Source organism: Echinops telfairi, unplaced genomic scaffold (genome assembly GCF_000313985.2).
Source record: "Echinops telfairi isolate 266 unplaced genomic scaffold, ASM31398v2 ScPeMD7_3533;HRSCAF=4204_0, whole genome shotgun sequence".
NCBI lineage: Eukaryota > Metazoa > Chordata > Mammalia > Afrosoricida > Tenrecidae > Echinops > Echinops telfairi.
Window position 1 is genome coordinate 70497329 of NW_022107431.1, and position 27223 is coordinate 70524551.

At 35.6% G+C, this 27223-nt stretch overlaps 1 protein-coding gene across 5 annotated transcripts in view; it reads right to left on the reverse strand.

Moving 5' to 3' along the window:
• The window catches only part of EPHA7 (EPH receptor A7), a 192434-nt gene that overhangs the window by 97029 nt on the left and 68182 nt on the right, over positions 1-27223 (reverse strand). For all 5 annotated transcript variants that reach the window (XM_045294526.1, XM_004710917.4, XM_004710916.2 and 2 more), the window contains exons 4-5: positions 24510-24665; positions 23346-23681 (exon numbers count right to left, since the gene is read on the reverse strand). In XM_045294526.1, coding sequence (XP_045150461.1) covers positions 23346-23681; positions 24510-24665 — 492 coding nt within the window. The remainder of the gene's footprint in view (positions 1-23345; positions 23682-24509; positions 24666-27223) is intronic.

Here is a 27223-nt window from a genome sequence, read left to right on the forward strand (position 1 = left end):
CCTATCGCAGACTGCGTTTCCTCCCTACCTGGTTCTTCACCACCAGAATAACCAGTGATGCGTGGAGGCCGGGAAAGAGGGCCAAAGAAAAACGGAGGTGAGGAGGGCAGGGAGAGAGGGAGAAAACCAGCACCAACAACACATGGCACAACGCGAGGCGCCCAGGAAAGGACGCTCAACAGCCCAGCATGATTGCCTGGTCAACAAAAGCCCTGCAGGTGGACACGGGAAAGCTGGAGAAGACGTGTGAGGTCAAGACGCTCTGGAAGTGCTGGGACATGGCAGTGGAAAATCATGTTCCTTTCCTTCCCCCGCTCCCCCCATTTTACATCCTACTTTTACCTTTGCATCTCTTGGTCTCAATAATTTGAAGTCATTTAAACTAGGACTGGGTGTATATGTATTCAGGGATTCATTTTCTAGCCAAAGTAGGAATGGGAGAACAATTCCCAGGTACCTGACCAGTAAGCTCATGCAGAAATGCCCAAAGGTGTGCTCCAAAGATGCACTCTTTGTCCTGTCGGATCAACAGAAACTCAACTCTCCCATCAGTGTTGCTACACATGATGTTGTGCTTAGCGTGTTCACCAGGAGGGAGCTTGCATTTCAAGTACAGATGTTCCCAGATACTTCGATCTTCTGTCATTACACTTGCAACATTGAAACTAAATACAAAACAGGGAACTGTTTTATCATCTTACCGTTTGGTGTATATGAATACTAAGCCTCTTAAAATGTTCACAAAATGAATTGCTGATCCTTAAAATCTTTTTTATGTTTTTTTTTTCATTCTCTTCTACCTTTATGGTATCTAACCCTCAAAATATAATGTAAGTGAAGTCCAGTGGTGTAAAATGACAGGCACCCTGATACCGATGTGCCAGTACTCCCTGAGTTAAGAACGGAATCTATTCCTACGTGCATCTTTAAGCCAAATTTTTAAGTCAGAAGAGGCGCATATAGTTCATATGTACCCTTACTTTAATGCTACAATAGGTTGAAGCCTTTGCAAAGAGTTGAATGCCGCACATGCAGTAAGTGAAGGTGATTGTGATGACAATTTTTTTGGCAACGATGTGATGGTTCAGTTATTTTAAAGTGAGATAAAACTTTCATGACATTATAGGGCAAGGGACATTCGTAACTCAGAGACTGCCTATAAAACAATGTGTGCATGTGAGTAGTTAGCGTTTCTTGAACACATACATGCACGCCAAAATTATGACATACTTCTTAATTTGTTTTTTTCCAAAAGTAAAGAGGACTATGAAAACTGGTAACTAGAAAAGGTTTTAATTTACGATGAACTAGTGTCTTAAAACACACAGTGGCTAAAGATCTTGGCTGCTCATTTAAGGTGTGCCTATTTGAATCTATCGGCCACGCCATAGGAGAAAACGTGGCGATTTTCTTTCAGTGTTAGAAATCCTATGGGACAATTTCTAGTTTTTCCTAAGGAGTCACTCTAAATTGGAATTGATTCCACTGAAGTAGGTTAAGCTTAGAATGTCTTAAAGATTTAACACTTATTTTTAGTTACAAGTTATATCCAGCACATCTCTTACTAATTCCTAGAATTATTTGATACTTAGTGTTTCTTCCTCAGAAATAGTTTTAGATATGTCAACATTATTAGTTTCAAGAATGTTCAACTATATATTACCCTTTTGTAGTCCTGATTATCACAGGGCCACATATTGTGAGACTGAAGGCAAAATTAATCATGTTAAATAATCGGTATTATTTTGTTAATTCTTCCAGGCCTATGTTTTGCCAGAGTTGAATTTATATCACAACCTTTCAACATTCCATTCTAATATATCAGCAACATCAAGTTACAGCTGCAAAATATTTTTTTACCTTTTAAGACATTTTTTATATACTGTTTCATGTATTACTGAGATTAATTAGTAATATATAGAGATTACATTACTTGCCTAAGGTCACAAAGTAATTTATCCAGTCTGGACCTTAAACATTCTGATACTAAATCCATCATTTTAAGTCCAACTTGTTGGAAATGTCTTTTAAATTTATCTTTCTATATATGTACTATTATATACAAAGTGAATAAAATGCTTAGCTCAATTTATTTCTTGGCTAAACTACCTAAGTGACACATACTGTTGGCATATCTGAAGAATATATAAAAGAAAAGCAAAAGCAATAGTTTAAATATTTCTAGATTAAAAATTCTTAAATTTGAAACTAGTCTCTCCTGATTCACTGTGCATCATACAAATACTATTTCTCTTATTTAAATCTCATCCACTTTATCTGTGAGCATGAGTAAATACATTCCCTATTTTTCCAATTCAAAATGGCATAACAAAGAACAATAACAATTATAGAAAAGCATGCAGTTTCAAAATTCAGAGGGACCAAAAAGGAGAAGAAACTACTCAGCAGCAACTAAAGAAATACAAAGTTTTTGTTTATCTACGAAAAGAAAACTATATCCACTTAAAAGATAACGTTATAGTTTATATAGTCCAAAGCGGAATGAGGGAATAGTAGGAGAGCCTTAATTTTGAGGTTGTGGTTTGCAGAAGGCTATGATGACAGTGGAAGCCCAAATACATTGGTGAGATCTAAACCGATAACAAGCCTACGGTGATTTCCCTCTATCCATAATGGAGAAATGGGAGTAAACTGGTTACCAAGCAAGGAGTATTGGAGAGATGACTATAGGAGATCAAAATGATAAACCTGACTTGAAATGGTTAAAACCTGTCACTGGACACCACCCTTTCTCCTCCCTGCCCATACCACCATACTGGGCCTGATTTGGTTTTCAACAATTTCCCTGGGTTATTTTGTTTTGTTTTCATATCGGTGCTTATCTCTGATCTATTTTGTCATTGGATAACCCTCCTGACTTTTCTTGTATATTTTTCTGTTTTTCAGCACATGGAACCCAGGATTGATTAACCATTAAAGACAACAAGTAGAATAAGGGTTCCCAGAGGGTGCAGTCAGGGAGAGGGGGGTACAGGGAAGTTGATCAAGAGTTCAAGAATGAAGACAACTTAGCAATTGTTTAATACTGCTTGATGTGATTGAACTATAGAATGATATCTGTGTTAGCTGCCATAAAATGGTTTAAAAAAAGGTAATATAGATCTTTTTAGGAGTTCCAGAGTGACTCCAAGAGTCAGAGAGTGACTTTCACTTTGAACATACTCAGAGGAGCCTCCAAAGACAATTTGGCAATGCGCAACACGGAGCCTGAAGACACCCTATGGAGAAGTTCTACTCTGCACACGCGCGAGTCACTGTGAGTTGGATTTGATTTAAAGCAACTAACATCATTCATTTATTAGATATGGTATATGTCGTTAATACTATGCTCCTAAATGAGATGATCTATTTGAAGTGATGTAATTCATGAATATTCATAAAAGATGGTATACATACACCTGTGTGTATATGTGTACACATGTATATGCACACAAACTTACTTAGGAATTCCTAATTGCGACTCATTACTTAATGAATCCTTCTAGCCAGTTTATCTAAGAAAACGACAAAAGAAATCACAATAAACATATTAAATACAAATTTCATTAAAATATTTTATACTTAGTCTAGAGCTATAGTGAGTAGGAAAATATTTCTGGCCATCATTATACCACTGTGAAAAGACACACCATGTGTAAATTTCATAAAGTTAAATGTTGATTAATCTACCCTTAATATACTGGGGTACCCTCCCAAATACAATTATGTTGGGAATAGTGGGGCTCTCTTGGTACACATTTCTCCCACTAGATGAACACTGAGCAACTTGCTCTGAGTTAGTTCACCCAGTGACATAGCCTGGGATGGTTCTCTGTGGTCACAGTGGACTTTTTCATAAAAGCAGCTTCACTCATTTTTTTGTGATGGCCAATTTAAGAGAATAGCATGCGGCTGTGAAATTTTGTTTCCGCTCAGGAAAAATGCACCGAAACTGCGGTGATGTTGAACAGTTTACAAGTACAGCACTTTTCTTGTTTCAAAAAATGTGAAATGTGGATTGATGACAAACCTCATTCTGGAAATCCGTCAACTTCTTAAACAGATGAAAATATTGACCTGTAGTGCATTTGGAGTTCACTCTACCAGGTCAGGCTGTTAATCAAGCTTTCTATTTAGAGGTGGTAAACAGTGGACTGGTTTTGCCACCACAACAATGCACCTGCTCATTCAGCCATCACAGTGGACCAATTTTTGGAAAAACAACAAACAGCATGCCTTTCTTACCCCACACACCTGACTCACCTGACCTCGCTCTGGGCAACTTCTTTTTGTTTCTGTGAATGCACAGGAATATGAAAGGACAGTGATTTGACACCATAGAAAAGGTGAAGAAAAAAAACGAGGGAAGTGCTTTCAGACATCTGAACAGATGAGTTTGAAAAATGTTTCCAAGAAAGGAATTGAAGATTTGACAAATGTATGAAGTATAATGTAGAGTATTTTGAAGGTGATAAGGTTGTTCTGTAAAACAATGTAAAAACATAGCTTTGTGGGGGTGGGAGGATTCTGTTTTGGGGGGGGCACCCATTGTATATTAAATTAAAATCTGTACAATTATTCTAAATGAAAGAGTGAAATTAGGGTTATATATTGAGAGATGATCTTTTAAAAAACATTAGATTTAACTGTATTGAGTTTGCTTTGATGATAGACTTAAATTAAGTAACAACCTCCAGTCTTGATAGTCTTTAAGAGCTTATGAAAGAAGTTGAAACTGGATGTAGAGACTTATGGAGTTATCTGTATAGGAGTGATGACAGAAATTGGAAAAATACTTATCTTTTTCCTAGTCTAATCAGTCCAAATGTTCACAATCATTTCAATAATTTATTTTACTATGTAAGCATTACAGCCTGTTTAAACCAAACCAAACTCACAGTCAACAAATTAATTCTGACTCATAGTCACCCTATAGGACAAAGCAGAACTGCCCTTGTGGGCTTGAAAGCATTAGACTGCAAACATGAGACTCATTTTTCTCCCAATTATCACCTGATCGTTTCAAACTGCTGACTATGTTTCGAAGCCCATTGTGTTTCTCACTATACCACCAGGCTTCCTCTGACTGATTTAGTAATATGAAAATCAGAAAATCTATAGTCTATAATGATGGGAGATATTCAGGTTTCTTTCTAACATGCACGCTATTTTTATTTTGATTTTCAGAAAACGCTCAGTGCTTTTGGAAATGTCTTCAAAATACAGAACTAAATGTGACTATGTAATGTTTATATGTGAATATGTAGTGCGTACACCACACTATAAAAATATAGTATAATAGAAAGGCACATTATAGATTTCAAAATTATTACACAACACATACAATAGGTTGATACATTCAAAGACCTTTGATATTAGTTACTGTGAATAATTAAGGAAAGTAAAATATCAAAATGAAAGGATAAGGAAAACATGAAAATGAGCTACCCATTAATCCAGAAAAAAAGAACGTTGTAGAAAATAGAATATATGCAAAGATGTAGACCAGGAGAAAAACTATGATTCTAATTCTCATCTAATCATACCTTAAACCAAATATTTACCTAATTTATACACTCTTTAAATCCTGAACTAAATGCACATGCTGAAATTTCTGACGTAGCTGTGGCAAACATACCACCAGAACCATCCATCGTTTAGCTACAGTTCACAATTCAGCACATATTCCCGCATGCAAAACGTCATGCAGACTGGCTACACCAAAAACTGAAGGATGATTCAATCTTAATACTGTTTTCATGAAAACATCAATCTATACGTCTCACTGATTACAGAAGTAGACCTGTGATGCCAAATATAATTTAATCACATTATCTAAGACAGAGACTTCTAAAACAAGGTTCCAGGATTTGGAATGCCCCAGATTTGTCTCAGGGTCGGCCTGGTAAAAAGACCAGAGACCCATTCAAGCACACATAATTCAGGAGGCTTGCCTGCCAGCAATAAAGGCCGAAATTGGATACTTGGTGAGATTAATTACCTAGATAGGACTTGATAATGCAAGTCAAATGGGAATGTAATTAAAGTGCACCTTCCATGAAAATTATTCATTGCTGATGGATCAAGTGACAGATAAATCAAAAGGCATTTTAAAAAGCCAACAGGTTAACTTGAAGCAGGTCTGGTACTCTTTATAGAACTCTGTAATACAGGTGTGGAATTCATTCTTGCTGTCTTATCCTCATCATGATACCTTAAGACAAAAGGCAGATTGTAATATAACCCATACAAACAGAAGCCAATAGAAAAACCATTTAGTTACAAACAAAGGGTCAGATAGACTGGAACCATTTGGCTGGCAGCTTGCAGAATAGAGTATCACTCGACATTCATACAGTAATGGGGGCTGCAACCATAAAAGACAGCAAGTGATGAATTAATAAGTTGACTAGTCCCCAGGGTGCAATTCTTACAGATGAAAGGCATGCTGGGGTAATAAAACAGAGTTATAAATTAAATAAATCGAATGGCACAAGAAGTATTTTACATCATCATTATTAAATAAAGTCTTCCTGGATGGGCTTCTAATTCTTTACTGTCAATACATTTATTTACAGTCTACCAACAATAAAAAACAGTGTTCTATAACAACAGCAGGGTAATTTCAGTTACCCAGAGGGATACTAAATTTAATTTCTATGTTGGGTTTCCTAGGTATGTTTATTACACATCTGACAACAGATAGACGTTTAACAAATGTCCAATTAAATGATAGTTATTGAAAATAGGGCTTTACAAGTTACTCGTTTACCTTCTCTGACTAATGAACACATGGTGATTTTATTGACCTGTATAAAGAAAACACATAATAGTTTTCTAATCTGCAAGTATAACTTTACTGCCAAACAGTAAGACTGTGTCATGTAGTAGATGCGATATGAAATTCACACACACACACACACACACACACACACACAAACAGTTCACAAACAAGCAAATTAAACCCACAGACATCAAGCACAGTGACCCCACCTGACAGAGTAGAGCTGCCCCTTTGGGTTTCTGAGATTTTAAATCTTTAAAGAAGCAGAGCACTTCATCTTTCTCCCGTGGACTAGCTCCTGGACTGATGCCATGGGGCTGTGGTTAGCACTTCAAGGGGTAAGCCACTCTGCCTCACCAGGACTCCCAAATGGAGCAGCTACTCTGAGGAAAATATAAGAGTAACTTTAGTAGTAAAGTTGAGAACTCTTACTTCATGGCAACTTTGAATCATAATATTTATTATTTAATTTTCATGTACTATTACAAACCCTAGCATCCTTGTATGATTTCTAAAAATGTGTGTGTTTGTGTGTGTGAGTGTACATATACACACATTTTAATTTTAATTTGAAGAAAGACCAAATTTGAATTCAAAGTCAGACAACAATCTATCTACCAACTGTATCGAAAATTAAACTCCCAGCCAAACTCCGTCCAGTTCATCCCGGCCCCGAGCGATGCTGCCCTTGGGAGAACCAAAATGACCCTGAGCTTCAGAGATGAACTCTGTACAGAAACAGAAACCTCTGATTTTCATAGCCTTCAGATGAAAAGTTCATCAAAATACTAAAAATCTACTTTCACTAATACCTACAGACAATCAAAAGGCTCATTACAAATTATTTAGTTTACTTCTAATAAAAGTTTTTCTAAAATTGTTTTAAAAGGAAATAACAATCTTGTACCACAGTCAATTTTTAAATGTTGAAAGGTTGCAAAGTGAAATTATCCACGTGCAAGAACACAAAGCAGATTTAGAGATATAAAATGTATATGCTAGGGCTGTTTGTGTTGAATGTGCTAACGCTACAGGCATTAAAAATACAGCTGTCAGAGAATTATCTGTTTATAGTACTCGTTTTGCAAAAGGTTACTAATTAACATTGAAAACAGATTTAGCAAACACCTGATGCACTTTGTCAACAGACATTGCTTTTTATCCCCTGCAAGTTCCAGTTAGTAACTTAATCCTAACCAAACTATAAGGCAAATGATCATGATCTGTCAGATTAGTTGAAGGTTGTCCAGAAAAATGGTCTGAAAAGAGTCACCAGAATACTTTAATTAAGATCCATTCATCCATTTCATCCCTGGATTGAAGAAAATCATGAAACATCAAAGCAGTCAGACAGCAGCCTAAAAGAGATCAGTTAGGATCTTCACAAATAGACCGCCAGTGTCTACTACAGCAGGTGCATCAGGAGTAACTTACACATTTTATTAAGTCCATGGTTTATCTACGTAGCACCAGGCCTTCTGTTGTCTGTTATATGTAGTTTGTAAAGGGAAAGCAAATGGGACCTACTAAATATAAATGGTAAAGGTCCATTTATGCAAATGAAAAATGAACATGGAAGCACAGCACGTCCACATTTAGGTGGTTCACACACTTTGTTTTTTTAAGATGAGCACATTATATAAGATATTTATTTAATCTGTGAAAAAAGGAACTGAACAAAAAGTGAAAGAAATATGGAAACAAAAAGAATAAATTTATAAGTAGTGTTACAATTTGAATGAAATGTATGTAATCAGTCAACGGCTTTTATAGCACTATTTGGTATGAAGAATGATCAATACATTAGAGGAAATAATCTTACAAAGATAGTATTTAATTCTTATAAATACTTATAGAATTATCCTCTTTCCTTTTGTAAGGCCTATTTCTGAGAATATCGGGTTCTAAACAATGAAATTTATGTGAGGCTAAATTTGGGTGTTTGGTGACGTCAGGGATGTGCAAAAGCAGGATGGTATGTCAAAACAAGGAGAAAAGAAGGTTATGATAATGCACGAGAAAAGAACAAAGGCAGTAATTGTTTTTTCCAAAGCCCAGTCAAGCTCATTCTCTGTCGTAGAGTCTTTACCAGTTTGATAAATGTTGTATGAAATCAGCATAAAGAGTGCTCTATTACAATTCAATTCAGCACACACTGAGCATTTATACCACACATGCCCTGGCGTGAGCCTTTGTTTTCAGCCATGACGAATATGATTATGACATTTTCTACTCCACGTTGTCTAGCAAAGCTGTTTCTCACGGTTCCAAACTGTCAAACCCAATGGCCTTTGCTGCTATCTTCATTCTAGTGACCTCCTGTGACATTTGATGCTATGATCAACGGATTTTGAGAAAATTCCATTTCACTTGGTTACTTCTGAAAAGCCCTCCAATCAGACTGGCCTGGAAAGAACCCCCCTTTTTGTTTATTTTTTTTCTTGGTAGAATATGCTTTTCATATTCTACCAACTCCTAAAAATTAATGATCTGAAATTTTAACCTCAGACCCTTAAATTAAAGCTCCAACTTCAGTTTCAGGAAAGATCATTCACTACCTGTGGGTTTATTCCTCCTAAATATATTATATGTAAATCCTACCACTAATCCAACATCTAGTCTCTTAATTCCTAATTAAACACACAACACATTATGATATCAACTCATAATGACACTATAGGTCAGGATAAGTTATTCCATGGAGTTTCCATGGCTATAAATATTTATTGAAACAAACTGTCTCATCTTTCTCCTGCGGAGTGGATGCTGTGTCAGAACTGCAGCCCCTTCAGTTAACAGCCTAATGTTTACGCCACTGACCCACCAGGGCTCCTTTAATTCCTAATACACACAGTCAATACTTACTTTGCTAACCTGAGAATCCTAATCACTTTCTGTATGCAAAGTCAATGAGGTGCTTTAAAATCATACATAAAGTAAATTTTATAAAAATTCATATAGAAAAATTCAGCTCCTTGAATTTCACAGAATCCCAAAGATACGGTTTTTGGTGCTTTTTTTTAAACATTTTATTAGGGGCTCATACAACTCTTATCACAATCCATACACACATCAATTGTGTAAAGCGCATTTGTACATCATTCTCAAAACATTTTCTCTCCACTCAAACCCCCGATATTAGGTCCTCATTTTTCCCCTCCCTCCCCGCTCCCCCTCCCTCATGAGCCCTTGATAGTTCATAAATTGCTATTTTGTCATATCTTGCCCTGTCCGACATCTCCCTTCACCCACTTTTTGGTTGTCTGTCCCCCAGAGAGGTCACATATAGTTCCCTATAATTGGTTCCCTCTTTCCTACCCACTCTCCCTCTACCCTCCCAGTATCGCCACTCACACCACTGGTCCCACAGGGATCATCCGCCATGGATTCCCTGTATTTTCAGTTCCTATCTGTACCAGTGTACATCCTCTGGTCTATCCAGACTTGCAAGGTCGAATTCGTGTCATGATAGTGGGAGCAGGGAGGAAACATTTAGGAACCAGAGGAAAGTAGTATTTTTCATCGTTGCTACATCGCTCCCTGACTGGCTCATCTCCTCCCTGAGACCCCTCTGCAAGGGGATCTCCAGTGGCCTACTCATGGGCTTTGGGTCTCCACTCCGCACTCCCATCATTCACTATGGTAAGATTTTTTATTCTGATGATGCCTTATACCTGATCCATTCAACACCTCGTGATTTCATAGGCTGATGTGCTTATTCCATGTGGGCTTTGTTGCTTCTGAGCTTGATGGCCGCTTGATTACCTTCAAGCCTTTAAGACCCCAGACGCTATACTTTTTGATAGCCGGGCACCATCAGCTTTCTTCGCCACGTTTGCTTATTCACTAGCTTTGTCTTCAGTGATCCCTTTGTCACCTCGTGATAACACAGGCTGATCTGTTGTTCCATGTGGGCTTTGTTGATTCTGAGCTAGATGGCCATTTACCTTCAAGCTTTTAAGACCCCAGACGCTATAGCTTTTGATAGCCGGGCATCATCAGCTTTCTTCACCACATTTGCTTATTGACCTGCTTTGTCTTCAGCGGTTGTGTCGGGAAGGTGAGCATCATAGAATGCCAATTTAATAGAAGAAAGTATTCTTGCATTGAGGGAGTACTTGAGTGGAGGCCCAATGTCCTTCTGCTACCTTAATACTAAACCTATAAATATAGGCTGATAGATCTATTTCCCCATCCTCGTATAAATATATTTGCATATGTACATGTCTTTATCTAGAACGCTATAAATGCCCTTTTCCTCCCAGCTCTTTCCTCTATTTCCCTTGATTCTCCTCCTGTCAAAGATACGGTTTTATTAAGTGAAAATAACTCAATAAGTTTCAGTAAACTGTTTTCATATACCATATTTGTTTAACGTATGATATGTAGTAAAATGACTTCTCATTTTAAAAGGATTAGATCAGGAATTCATCAATCATTTAACACACGTGGTTTATAAATCCCTATACATTTGGTAGTACCAAGCATGTTATCTTTATTCTTACATAATGTGAAAACGTTTGAAAATTATAGCTAAATAATATGTCTCTGCTTCTAATCAGTTAAAAGATATGTCTTAACTCGGATGTTTATTTATATGAGTATATATATCATAAACATTTTAATATGCCCTTTTCGGATTATGACAGTGGAGATAGCCATTTATTAGCATCGGCCAAATTCCCTTTCTGATCCATTGCAGGTAATTATGAATTTCTTGCAAGGATTAAGAATTTAGAATACCTGTAACATGTGGAGTTAAAGTACACATAGTTACAACTGCCTGTACAGATGTCTATAAATATGAATGAATATATAAGATCATTGGTGGCACAGCCTGATATTATGGGAGCTATGTTTACATGTGTTAGCAATATTTGAATAGGCTATAAAATAGTAATGATTTAAAAAATAGTAATATGGCTTAACAATAGCACTGAATTTATCATCATATATTATTATGATATATAATTACCTTTATGAATGCTATGCTTAATGTTCTCATCATTTTATATGCTCAAAGCAATGGCCAAGAATTATTAAAAACTGGGATAAGAATTATGTGATGCCAAAGTGTTATGGAAAATTAAGAATGGTTTACTTTGGCGCTATGCTCATTGTTTTTCACAGATTTCTCTGTGTCTTAAACAAGGGGAGCATCTACAGGTCCATGTGTACATCTTGCCAAGTGTTTTGTGTGACAAAACATACATTGTTTCTGTCTTCTCTTGGTTAATTTTGTTGTGTTGCAGCAATTATCTGTCCCTTTATGTCTGACCTCTCTATCAATAGAATGCAAGAAATTTGGAATTTCCCCCGAAAACTCTTCCATGATCCCTCAATGCTCACAAGAGTAGAAAGGGAACTTACTTCATGAAACAGGTGAAATTGAAACAAGTAATAATCAGGCTTTTGCAGCTGTAATTGACAGATCTTAAAAGCAAGGTTTTGCTAGTATTCTCTCCTTTATCCTATCACTTGAGTCAGTTGGCTAAAACTCTTAATGATCCTTTGGGATCAATGTCTTTACCTAATAGCTCTAATTTACTGCATTGGTAAATTAGTACAGGTGTTCATGTGGATGGATATGCATCATTCCACCAACTTGCCTATCTGAATCCAATCCGCTTCCATTCATCACCAACAAAGCAAGGTATAAAATAATCAATATTAGCTCTTCAAAAAGGATAGTGAACACAAAATTGTCAATTTAAAGACTAGCTCCCATATTTTTCAGGGTAGGGTCCCTCAGCTCATCCAGGCTTGAAATGGTATGCATGTGTGGAGGTAGGCAATGGGAGGTGGAAGTAACTTAATGTGTAGTTCACTTTATAGGCCCACGATTGTATTATTGGCATCATCACCATCAGCAGCATCATAACTAATTCAGATTATGTAGGTTAGTATGTACATGAGTAATATATGAATTTAGGATTCACAGGATTTTTATTCTCTGAATGCAAGTTTTTGATTCATTGTCGATAAATGAAAATCTGAAAGGATTTCTGTGTCCACAATCCTATTTAATAATACTTAGAAGAGAGGTGTACAACAGTTTACTACATAACTAACTAAACCATTAATGGACCTAAACTTGTTTGCAGAGTGGCAAAGCACTGAGAAAATCAGGTACTAGTTTTCGTCAACTAAGAATTGACCAAAAACCACTTCTTGATTTGATTCATTATGGAAATGTTTTACAGCTGTGCTAATTTGTACTGCGAGCATAATATTCTTATTATATAATTTAATAAAGAAAAGGAACTCACTGCTGTCATGTCAATGCTGATTCACAGCAACCATGTGAGGATCAGGGAGATAGAATTGCCCCTGTAGAAAGCCCTTTCTTTCCCCACAGAGGTTGGGGGGGTTGAACTGATGGCCTTAAAGTTAGTAGCTCAAACCATGCAACTGGGATTAAGTAATTACGTAATGTGGGATTTGTTTTTTATCATTTATACTTTTTCAATACTTTCAGAAAAAGAATGACTGAATATAATAAACAATATTGAACTATGGTTTCACCATGAAGCAGCAAGCACCCTGAGGCTACAAGGGAGGTTAAACAAGTAAATGGGTAATTGAAATGAAAAAAAAAAAAAAGATAATGGAATGTTTCCACAATCTTTTTGAAGCCTTCTTGCATTATAATTGGAAACATTTTGAATATTTCCCTGAAAATATTCTGAATATTTCTCTGAAAATATTCTGAATATTTCTTGTGAGTCCCTGCTCTTAAGTTGCGTTTGTGTTTTCTACCTAAATGCAAAGAGTAGATCGTTTGGGTAGTTATCTATCCACTTAAAAGAAATTCCACGGATGAGTTTTCAAATCTCGACGATCTATAAACCCCAAACTGACAGTAGCAAAATGAAGGGTCTCCTAATAGGCAGGTCCTTATATGTAAGCAATGAATGTACAAATGTGCTTTACACAATGGCTGCATGAATGGATTGTGATAAGAGTCGTATGAGCCCCTAATAAAACAATTAAATATATATATCTATCTAATTCCATTATTATGGATTATATCAGCCTAACGATCCTAATGGATCACAAATTTTTTTTGAAAATCCTATTTAGAAAAGGCTTGACTTTAATGAGTTACAAATTCAAATCTCCAAAATAGAGAGCTCTAAAAACGTTCTCACAAGAGCATCCTGAAACAGCACTCCTTAATCATGCCGAAATTGCTGGATTAAAAATGCCAAGAAGATGACAAACTTGCTCAAGCTTGAAAATTCAAAACAGATCTCAATTTATTTTGTATTGAATCTACTTCTACTACCAAAACAGTGCCTTCCATAAATTAGACAATGGATTGGCTCTGTTAAAAAACTGTCCTATAACAAAAGAAATATATATTAGCATTGGTCTTTCTAGCACTAACTAAAGCATCCCACTAGACAATTTCACTACTCTATGAGGGCAAAGAGTCACAGAAATGGAAATAATTTCTAAAACTCCTGTACCCTGTACCCTGTCACATCTGTAAACATGTGCATGCCTTACACATGCTCATGCATATGGAAAATACATATTTTTACAGTACCTATACTTGTGTATAAGCCGAGTTTTACAGCACATTTTTAATGCAGTTTTTGTGGTAAAATTAGGTGCCTTGGCTGATATTCGGGTCAGCTTGTACTCTAGTATATACGGTAATAGGGTAAAATGAGATTATCTCAGATGAATAGTATAACTGGGTTATTGGACAAAGTAATTATTTCCTCCCAGCCTCTTAAGTATTATTTTACATGAAGTAGAAATTCTGAGGTTAAAAAACTGAAGTAAAAATTCAGATATGTTAAATTGAAACTATGAGAGAAATAAAGGTTTCTTTCCATATCTGCAAATAAATCTTTCATTCAACAAAATGTAGGTTAAGTCATCACTCCATTCCAACATGAGCCTAACTAGCGCATCGTTAACATGTGTAATAGAACAGTATAGAGGTGGGGTGGCACTCAAAGGATATTACCCAGTAACCCAATCTATTCTTTAATTGAGAAAAATCACACCACAGTTATTTGCTGTAGCCCTAAATATCCACAAAACTACATAGAAGGAAGTGACAAGGGGGCTTCAAAATAAGAACATGGGTAATTAAAAGTAAAAAGATAATGGCATTTTCCACAACCTCTTTGAAACCTTCCTGTATTGTAGTAATTTATGACAAACTGCTCTCATGTACATTAAATAGCAGTCCTAAATAGTAAGGACAAGAATAATCAAATAAAATCTCAAATTAGGGTCACTGTTTTTGCTTTTATACTTAAGTGATTTAAATAGAATGCTTCTCAGAAATATTTAAAATATGGAATGCTGAAAAAATTAATAAATTCTCACAATTTTAATATTTTATATTAAAAACACTTCAAGATTTTTACTAAAACTCTATTTCTATCAAAATAAAGACAAAAACTCCTTTAAAAATTAAAACTCATTAAAAAATTAAATGCATCCAGAATTTCATGACCAAATCACAAAAGTTTCAGTGCACCCAGGTGTATCCATTACATAATTTAAACTGTATACCTATAATTAAATAAGCCTTAGTGGTACATATGGTTAACATGTGAAGCTGCCAACTCTAAGGTTGGAGGGCTGAATCCACCCAGAGGTGACCCCAAATACATATCTAGGGAATCTACTTCTGGAAAATTATCCATTCTCAATTCTAAAAAACACCATTCCAATCTGACCTACATGTGGATCCCATGAGTCAATCAACTTCATGGCACCTGGAAAGGCATAGTTATTAATATTAACACCAACATAGCTTTATTTCTCTAATTAAAATGTCATCAGCATAGTCCTTAAAATATTAGACACACACACAAATATTAGACACACATATGTGATATTATGTAATGTATAATCAATTATATAATGTTATGCATACTCTACATTGTATAGCATAATAAAATAATAACATGCACACAGGTATGTATGTTTTCTTTGGCAATGCCACTAGTTAAAACACATGTTTTAATACATTTTAAATATATTTATTAAAATACATATTTTAATTAATGAGTCTCCAAAGGCAAATGTAAATATTTATATGTACATTTAAAATTAAGTGCCACTAAAAAAGTTAACCATTAAAAGAATTAATTTCATTCACAGATTCTAAACTCTATACTTGCTAAGCAAAGCATAAAAATTACAAAAATGTCATGTCCTCTGTGATGAGTTAGTATGAGACTTAATCTTATTCTGCCGTTCAGATACCTCAGGTTTATAAAATCATGGGAATCATAACAGAAATATACATATTTTGAACAGGATATAAAAACAATCTTAGTTGATTGTTCCCTTTCAGATGGCAAAATGTGTAAGTATACTTTTAAAAATATTAACACTATTTCTGCACTTCTGTTTTCATTTATATTTTGTATAATTTTGTGGCAATGCTGCATTTAATATTACTCGATGTAATCAGAAATTGTACATATACACATAAAAATATTTTCTTTAGTCCATATTCCCTTATGGCATAAATCAAGCTTATAAATTACTAAGGAATATCGAAATACTTACGCATAACTGAATTTAATTTATTTCATGAAAAGGACACATAACAAGATCAACTACTATTGTAAATCAATGAAGAGAGTAAATCTGGGCTAATTTATGGACAAAATAGTCACATTAATTCATGTGAGTAAAAATCGTTCTGACAAATACAGGGAATGACTTTTGGTACTGTCTTCTTAGGTATAATTTTTGCTTATGTAGAGCATTATATCATATAAATCTGGTTATATCCTATTTGGAACAGTATATTAGCACGACAAATCAGAGTAAAGGGAATACTGAAGCAAATCTTAATTCCAGGAGAGAAAGCAGATTTGGGTTTTGGTTGGATTCAAAAGGAAACTAGTCAAATTAAAATAGGCATGGATATTTTTAATTCTCTTTAAGAAAAGGGAGTAAAATCATAGCCAGAAACCAAATACTATTTTTATCAATGCCTACCTCTTGAAAATTACAGTTGACGTTAACATCCACAGGAAACAACGCTTTATAGTACTCATTTTTCTTTAAGTCAACAGTACTTATCATCCATGAAGATGCCATTGAGTGGCTCTGCAAACTCCCCCATAAGCCTGCCTGACCCAAGACATAGTATTTTCAATTGCCTCACAGGCATGTGAAAACCAGAACAAACAAGGCCAACGATGAATGTTTGATATTGGTGTTTGGCTAACAATACTGAAAATACTGTGGACTGCCAGAGGAACGAAGAAATCTGTCATGGAAGATGTGCAGCCAGAATGCTCCTGAGGAGTGAGGGTAATGAGACTGTCTACATACTTTGGACATGTAATCCGGAAGGACAAATCCCCCAACAAGCCCAACATATACATACAAGAATCCAGTCTAGACAGTAAGTTTTCCCCAAAACTACCGTATGTAATACATTAAATAAACTGTGGAAGATATACAAAAGTTTAAAACTTCAATCAGGGTTAATTATGCTACTTTAAAAAAAACTTCTGAGTTCTCCCTACTGTTAATCAGGGAAGTCTATTAGCCTGAAAATACACTTTTCCATTAGTCTACCTCATGAATCATTTTTGATCCAATTTATGCCACAATTCTCTAAGCACATCCTGAATATTCTCTTCCTATTCTTTTAAATTTTTTAACTATCCTTAGGGGATGCTGTGATGAACTGCTAACACCCTCTGTGAAAGATGAATTTACCGTGAATACTCGAGTATAAGCCGGCCCGAGTATCAGCCGAGGCACCTCATTGCACCACAGTAACTGCATAAAAATGTGCTGAAAAACTTGGCTCAAACACAAGTATGCATGTATTTGACGCAGCTGCTGAGATCACTCACAGAGAGCGAAATTGAGTGATCTTCCTCCTTGGGCAACTTCTTGTTTATGGAATGACACCTATCAGTTCTTATGGAAGCCAGAAGCCAATATCTGGATGACACAGGAATGCAGAGACCTACCATCTTGTCTTCAACTTGGGAACATTCTGGATGTCCATTATTATAGAAGGAGATCTGTCTGTGGAGGTTGACTATGGATTCCAAAAAAAGGCATCACAACTCAACCTCCCCTCTGCCATTCTTTTCCCCATTTCCCCTCTTTTTCGATAATGTTGTTCCTTAGTGCATTCCCTAGTAAAGCTGGACATTTCTCTCCATCTAGGCATCTTTTCTGGAGGAGCCCATCTTGGTAAACTATCCTAAATCTCTTTAAAGAGGTACCACTTTTCATTCTACTTCTTTGTAATACTTTCCAGAGTATACCAACACTTTTCAATCCCATTGAGCATCACTGCTTTTGTTTATGGGACTTCTCTGACTTAAGACAAGGCTGTTTCTATAGCTCTGTTATAAATCAGTTCTGGTGCCAGTCAAATACTTCACTTTTCTTTTTAGTTTTCATAAAGTTAATTTTTAATATAAAATCTTTATAAATCCAATCTTAATTTGCCTTTGAGGAATGGTAAGATAATGATAACTCCAGTAAATTACAAGCTTCTTGTATGTAGTACAGATCACTAACAATAAGATGTACCAAAAAATTATAAATTCATTTCATTATAACTAGAATGTGTCATAACTTGAATCTGGGACTACTTTTCCATATCACTCAGCTATTAATAGTTTGCAATCAATGGTGATTAGAATACAAAAAGAACTGTATTAGACAACAGAGACAATGATCAACATGACGCAATTCCTGACATGAAGGATGCAATTAGTTATATTCCTCTGAGGACACACCAATGCAAAACTTTTGTATTATCTTTTCTAAAACAGTTATAAGTAATGTGTGTAATGATACTAGAGTGAATAAAATTACGACAGAAAGAGATCGTAGTTTTAGGGTAATCTTGTTTATTAACTTTCATACTTCCATAGGCCACTTTCATGCATGCAGGTTGGTGTAAGTGCCCTGTTGACACAGCCCTCACAGCAGGTTAGCTGCTAACTAAAACGTGGAGAGTGTGAACCCATCAGTTGCTCAGCGGAACACAGTCTGCTTCTGTAAAGGTTTGCAACCTTCCCCCCTGTATGGCAAAGTCCCACTGTATTATATACGGGATCTAGAATTGGGATTCACTCAATGACAGTGGGTTTAGTTTACAGTTTATTTGTTCTGTGGAAGAAATGTAATGGCAATCATAATGTTTTAATTAGGGATTGTGGGTCTTCTCGTGGTCCCTTTTGTTATATATCTGGAAAAATCATACATATTCTTGGAGTAAAAATGCCAAATAATCTAACTCTTCAAGAACACAGATGGTGCTGATAAGTTCTGAAAAGAGCACACATAAGCCTTAGCCCCAAAGCATTCGGCTATAGCTCTGTGGATCTCCAAACCTAGCTTTCCCAGTAAGTGCCTAAAATCCCCCTACACCGACAGCAAGCCTCCTTGCCAAAGACACTGCTTTACTCATCAAGTACCCTGTCTCATGCTCTTGGTTCTACTCTGTCTCGTGTTTTTAATTGTGTTGCCACAGCTCCTCTGACACTCCTCTTGTGTCACAGCTTTCTGTCCGAATCTCAGCATCCCCCCAAAACCAGACCAAACCGAACCAAAATGAAATATTCCACTCCTGGCTCTTACTTGATGCTAGTGAGACTCCCCACTCCTGTTTCGAAGATGGCTCATTTTATGCTCGGTGGTATGGCAAAATGGATCAATTCCCATGTTAGAGTTGCAGAATTTTTCAATCATAATTCACCCTGTGAATGGAAAAACTTGGAACTTCTGCATTTTCTCTTACCTTTTCCTCCCTAGACCCATTAGAAAAGGGGAAAGACACACAATTTCCAGGGTCCCAAGGTCATTTGGAGGGAGTTTCAAAGACTACCGCTAGAAGAGCCATATCAAGTAAATCACTGTACCACTGTAAGTAGGTATCTGCTACAGAGTCTCATATGGAAAAGACAATTGTTAACTTTCATTTTCACAGATCTAAATATTATGGGCAAATTAAATAGTTAATGTAGAAATTACGCTGAATTAGTATTGATAAGATTTTAAATATCCATTTCTTCAGAATACTTGAAAGTTTAAAACCATATTTGTTCACAAGAGCTTTCAACATAAGAGAAAATGAGGATCTTAATGCCAGAAACCAAACGTGCATATTTTAATTCCCTCACATAATACTACAAGACCTCTAATATATATAGCCTGGATTTCTATGATTCTATGCTTAACAGGTCAATATTATACCTAATAATTTAAATAAAATTACAAAAGAATGTATATTTCAGTTAGATTTTATATATATATATATATATTATTGATAAACAAATGTAAAAAGTATGTAAGCATGTAGATATCTTGATGAAGCAGACCTCCATAACCACACTCCCTGCTGCGGATGCCATTCCGACAATAGTAGCTCTCTCAGAGAGAGCGGAGCTGCCTCTCTGTTGGTGAGACTACACATTTAAGAGGAGGTGGACACCTCACCCTTCTCTGTGGAGCAGATGGGGATTTGAACTGCTAGTGTTGTGGTTAGCCATCAAACACATAATCTACTGTGCCACCAAGAGTATTAAACTTATCCATACACATCGGTTATATTGCTTAAACAGGAAGATGGCTATCAGCATAATTTGTGACTACATAAGAGTCAAATTTTATATAAGCCAAATGAAATAGATTTCTCCCAAAATTATAACACATAACTATCAATTCTGGCTACCCAGTGTTTTTCCCCAAATTGTAAAATATCTTTGTTATCTAGTGTAGCTATAACATTAATATCACAAACAAGCGGCTTTAACAAACAGGCCTTCCTTTCCTCACAGAGATTAGGTAGCTAAAATTTATATTCAGGAATGCCAGCTCTGGGGGAAGTTCTCTGTGTTGGCTCTGAAAGTGGTTCCTCATTTTTTAGAACATCTATTTCTGGGCAGGTATTATTTTTATCTATTTTACTCAGACAGAATTTTAGTGATCCCCCAAGAGCACAAAAGTGGCAGAGCAGGGGATGGAACCCAGGTCTTTTAACACTACTATTCATGTCCTGAACAATGGGCTGGAGGTGTTCAAGACACTTCTATTTATACAAGCAATGATGCGGTGTGTCATATGACTGAGTTCTAGAATACCAACTGAGTAGTAAATGAACTATAAGTGTATGCACTGCTTTTCAAACACTGGCAGATTATTTTCCATCCCTGTTCTCTATTCTTTCCCAGATGCACATTCTCTTAGGGAAGCATTTTTGTTGCTGTTTCTTTAGCATCAAGGAATTGCTGATGGGGGATAAGAGACCATTGATGCAGACTTATATTCATTATTGAAGTGACTACAGCATAAACTCGGTAGAAGGTAATATTATTTCTTAATAAATTTCCAGGATTCACCGGATTCTCATGAATATAGACATGAACTTGAACAAAGTTTCAAATCACATAATCCCCACACCCCTATCAAAAGTAAATCTATTGGAGGTAAAAGGAGTGGATAACCAAAGGCAATAGAATAAGTTGTTATTACAGTATCTATTTCTTCCGGTTATCATTTTTCTCTTTAATGAAATTAAAACTTAAAACTACCTCAGCTTAATGCCTCATTTAAATAAATTTGACTGAAAATAGAAAAAGCAAACTGCATAAATTCATGAGTTCTAGCATTTGAGATGTCGTGGAGACTGGCCAATTTTGAATTAATATTTTAAGAAAGTAAAAATACTTGATATAAAAGTTTGGTCTTTAAGCTTTATTATATTTATTCATTTAAAAATGAATAACGTCACAGAGGTATAATTAATGTATCATACAATGTACTAATTTTAGGTCTATAATCTTTTAATAAATATAAGTGTGCAATTATCACAGCAATCTAATTTTTTTGCATTTTTATCACCTGCCACAAAAAAAGATAAAAGAAATCATTTGCTCTTAACTAGGAGACACCGGAGCCATTTTGGATGACTCCTGTGTGATATTTGAAGAATTTATAGAGAGAATTTATAGAAAATGTGGCCTATTTAACTTCAGTATTCATAACCTTAAAATTAAACAGATGTTTAAAGAGCAAGAAAATATCTCAAAGGTGACATACATATTTGCTGAGTTCTTCATGTTATCAGTTTCGTACTCTAGGTTATATATAAAAATTAATCAAATGACTTTTCTTATATTTCATATCACCAAAAATTAAATAAAGCTTTTGTCTTTCAATATACCTAAGAACTCCAATTAATTCTCAGGGACAAATTTCTACAAGTTAGCTTTGTGTCACAACCTTAAGCCTACCATTGTTCCATGCCCACTCACTGTTATGGCCCAAATCAACATAGAGCAAAACAAGTAAAAATATTACGTGACAATGTAATTTATAAGAAATAGTTAATAGGGTAAATATTGTTAATAAGTGGAGATATCATTTAGCTCCTTTGAAGATTCAAATGCTTCTATGAGATTTTATCCACAGACATCTGCTTTTACACAGGATGTCTGATTTCCTTTGCCTTTTAAGTAAACATCAGAACAAAATTGCACAATATGAACCCACTAATCTGTTCAAACTGTTATAAATGAGATCATATGTATAGTGCTAATTTTGTAGTGATCATTTAAATAAGTAATATTTTATTAAAATTGACTTGAAAATGAAGAATAGATTAATCTAGGCTCTGAAATTAAGCATAAAATTGGCTAGTTTTTAACAGCAAGTGAAAGAACAAAAGGACCTTATTAAAAGCCTATTATGAAGCTCACACAACCTGATACTCTAGCAAAGGTCCAAGTTTATCAAAGGCACTGACACAGCACGTGGCTACGTCAAACGCAGAGCATATTCCTTCAGCAATAATGATTTTTCAAAAGTTGAGAAAGCCCATATTTTCTGAAAACTTCAGTAGCAAGGTTTTTCTGAGGGGGTGAAAATGTATAATTTTTAGCAGGAAGAAAATACATAAAAACTGCTTTTCAGTTAAGGTACAATTTCATAATGACTATGGTTATGACATTGTGAAATCTAATGAAAACTTATTCCAATGTTATCAACATTAATAAGATCACAAATCAGTTGATGAACTTAAAATTCCTTCATGTAAATTTAAATGCAGACTCATCACATGTAAATATCACAAAGGTCACATTCTAGGTAGAAAAAATTGGTTGACTAAGAATGAAGAGAGATGTTGCAGTCAACTCTGTCATTATTCTTAATTCTATGCAGATTACAATCATGAAGTAAAAGAAGTACTTCTTTACACAAAGAAGCAAAATTGAGAGAAACATCCTAAACTTCATCTTTTCCAACATTTGAACTCTCCTCTTTTTCTATATCTTTCAACAGAGTTGCCTATTTTACAGAAGCCATAACTGATTCACAGTTACTTCCCCTGCCAGATAGCTGGGGGAGATGTTAATGAGTGCACTAATGGTTTAAAAAGCAACAGAAGAAATAACAAAGAAAAGTTAAAAGTGTGAGACGCCAAGAAGCTAGAAGAATCAAGTTCTGCATAGACAAGCTAACTAAATAGTCAAAGGAAACAACACACTTACTCTGACCCATTAATCACTTCGCAAAGACAATCACAGAAACATACCTGCTTGGCCAGTGGTGATACTGACGGCAGCAAAGAGCCTCTGGGATCGGCTTAAGTCAGAAACTCCATTTACAGCTTCAACTTCAAAAGTATAGTTAGCATGCGCCAGTAGGTCCATGACAGTGACATAGTTATCCTCTAATCCAGTCTGCTGAGGCATGTATCCCACGTTACTCCCACAGGGAACACATTCACCCTGCTCCCAACTGCACCGCTTGCACAGTATTCTGTAGGTCACGTCATTTCTCCCCCCGTTGTCCGCAGGAGGACTCCATTCTAAGCTTACGGTAGTTTGGTTGATGTTGAAAATGAGGTTCTGGGGTGCAGATGGAGGCCCTTAGGAAGCAAGCAAACAGGTAAGAATAAAATAAGTAAATAAGCAATACCAGAAATAACACAAATAAAGGATCTGTGAGAGACGTTAAGGTGGTGGCTCCGTTACCAGAGAAAACTAGTGGAAACGCTTTTTTTTTTCCCCATATAAACATTTCATTACCCTTTACTACACAAGCCATGTAAAAGCCTTCTTGAATTCACTTGGCAAGGGGCTTTATTTATTTTCCATTTAATATGTAAATACTAAAACTGGAGAGCAACTGTCTTTGTACTTTTGCCACTGTCTAGCTATTTTTCTTCCAAGCAATTGAAAAGGAACATGTAAGAAAATAGTGTAACAGTTGTTTCAAAATAGCTTTTCTCTAACCACATAACAGAATAGATTTATTCATTCTAATGTGCTCAAGAATCACTTCTAGCAGTGTCTGGGATTAATTTTGGATTTGGGTCTCTTGAACCTTTATTAATTGTATTGCTCAAACTTGCTCTCGTTAGTGCTGGAATTTGAATCCAGAAGTCATTACTTTTTAATTACACTACATATCCATGCAAGACTCTAACAAATTTTACATTTCATTTATAACACATGTAAAAATACTTAAATGTGTCTTGATTTTTCAAACATGAAAATTACACTGAATTCTGAGGTATATCTATCTTGTGGTGACATAATTCTATTTTTCCTTGGAAAAATTTAAGGGCATTTAAGTAAAATTGAGAATGTCTTCTCAAGATAACTACCTATACCTCATGGATAGCACAATATAATTAATGAATTGCAGGGAGGAGAAATTCCTTCTCATTCTTCCATATTCCTAACGAACTTACTTGTGCAAGCAACATACGGAGGGTCCGATGGAGCCCTGTAGTACCCGTCTTCACACTCGCACCGCGCAGAGCCTTCCCTGTCAGAGAAGCTGTGAGTCGGGCAGCGAGAGCACTGAAGATCTTGAGAGGAAGATTTGTAGAACCCACGGCCACAGGCTGTACAGCCAAAACAAACAAACAACAAACAACAGTGAAAACAAGCATCTGACAGTAAATAGAACTTTCTTGCTTTAATCTTAGTTATAACTAGCAAAGTGTAAAATAGGAAATTTGACTGGTAGAAAAACAAGCTATGAGAAAATGTGTTTTAGTGAAAAAATCAATTTTATGATCCTAGTATTTCAAAGCAAGATAATAAAAATACAAACAAGATACAGCAACATTTACATACAGTTGGAATTCCAAAGTTTGTTGTTGTTAGATACTGCCACGTTAGTTTTGACTCACAGCAACCCTATGTACGTACAACAGAACAGAGCACTGCCAGGCTTGTGTCATCAACAAAACCTCTCCTGCGTTTCAGCCTACTGTTAGTTACTATGTCGAGCCATTCCAAAGTTTAAGGGCCCAAACTGAATACCACCACAAGTAATTGAAACTTTTAGCATATTCAGTTCAGAGTAACTATGATTTCATTATAATTAACCTGTTTGCTGGTCTGCAGCAGTACACTTCAAAGTTGCTTTTCTGAATCTAAAATAGTTGTAAATTAATGTCCTGTTTTAATTTTGTTTGTATTACAGAATATTAGTGTAGTTTCAATTACCAGTCTGGAAATAATGATGATGTTTGAAAATTCCTCCTGAAAATTACAAAAATATACCTCCCTTCCTACCCAATTTTCATAAGAGCCCTGGTGGCATAATGGGTTGTGTGTTAGGTGCTAAATGCATGCTCACAGTTTGAAACCACTGTCTGCTCCGTGGGGAAAAAGTAGAGGCTTTCGGTTTTTCTAAGACTTATAGTCTCAGAAGCTCTACTTTGTCCTATTGGGTTGCTATGAGTTGGTATCTACTCAATGACAGTGAGTAAGACCAAAGTTTGAGGAAACTTCAAGGCATAATTTCATGTAAAGCAGGCTGCTTTCCACCAAATCAGCTCACTGTACCACCCGAAACACAGGAAAGTACACAGGTTAATATCCTGTCACACGGCTATTGCACTGCTCTTAGCAGTAAACCAATATATGCAGACAGCATCTTCTTGTCCTCTAGCGAAGATGCTCTTATTCACTCAGATTCTTATAATACTAAATCAGGTCACCACAAACCATTAAATACATAAATATGTTATAAACATATAAAATATGAATATAATATATATCTATTAAAATTTAGTATATTATTTCAACAAATATTTCATTAAAAATAGTTTGCACTTTCAGAGTCACATATAACAAATAATTGATGTTATTATACAATGAATACTCATATAATTAAATATACTCACTGTACTCTTAATAATCACTTAAGTATCCATCTTTTTATCAGATTTTAACATCATTTAAATGTTTGGGAAGTTTAAAGCTATTCAAAATAGATAACCATATCCATAAATAAATAGTAATGATCATTTAACATGATTTCAATTTTAATTTTTAATTCTTCATTATCAATTCTATGTTCAAGTCTTCAACTATGGTGTTATGCATAAGCTAATGATATGAAAGGAAAAAAATCTCTAAGTCTATCATATTGAGATGGTATATTCTCATAAATAAATTGTCTTTCTCAACTTCTGTGCACATTCAGAATATTTAATACACAACCCTGATAAAATTTAAATGTCAAAGTCATCTTTAGAGTGCCACATGAAATACAGGTATTTCATTTTTAAAATAGTGTATTACATAAGATTGAGATAAGAGATATAAATTTTATATGGAATTACAGTAATTTAATTGTTTATACTTGATCCACTACTCCCCTCAGAAGCTAGTAAGCTGTTGGCTTCCTCATTGCACATAGATAGAAACAAGAGCAAACATAGTGGACAAAGAAGTTTAAAGCATATTATGTTTTTTCTAGTAGTTATTACAATCTAAGGCACAAAGAGATGAAGGAGATTGACAATACAATAACATAACAAAAATATAACACTTTTAAATGATTATGAAAATATGATCTTGCCACCTAAAAAATAGATAATTGGTAGGTTAAAGATTTTCCATGGATTTCTCAGGTGTTTCATTTTTGCCCCTTGAACTTCAGGAACAGTTCAAATACTCACAGTGTTTTGGTTTATGTAAATCTATCACTCAAAGAATAGACCCTATGATTTGGTTCGTTACCAACATGTCATAGATCCCGTCCCGCACAGCAGAGACTGTCACCACTGAAACATTAAAAGTAAGAAGAGATGTGTCCTGGGGGGAAATTCTGACAATCTTTTGTGACATTTTGTATTTGTGAGTGCATATACTTGCTTTTAAAATGAAGGGTAGGCTGGTGAGCAGAGAGGAGACAGGGGACACAATAGCAACATTATTTTATATCCAAGTAATCCATACTGGCATTGTTGGATGAACAACGGACTAATAAATACAGGGTCTGCGGTTCAAACTCACCAGTCACTCTGCAGGAGAAATATGAGGCTATCTGCTCCCATATAAAGCTTTACTGTCTCCGAAAACCCTATGCAGTGCCACAGGAGCCAGCAAACCCTATGCAGTGCCACAGGAGCCAGCAAACCCTATGCAGTGCCACAGGAGCCAG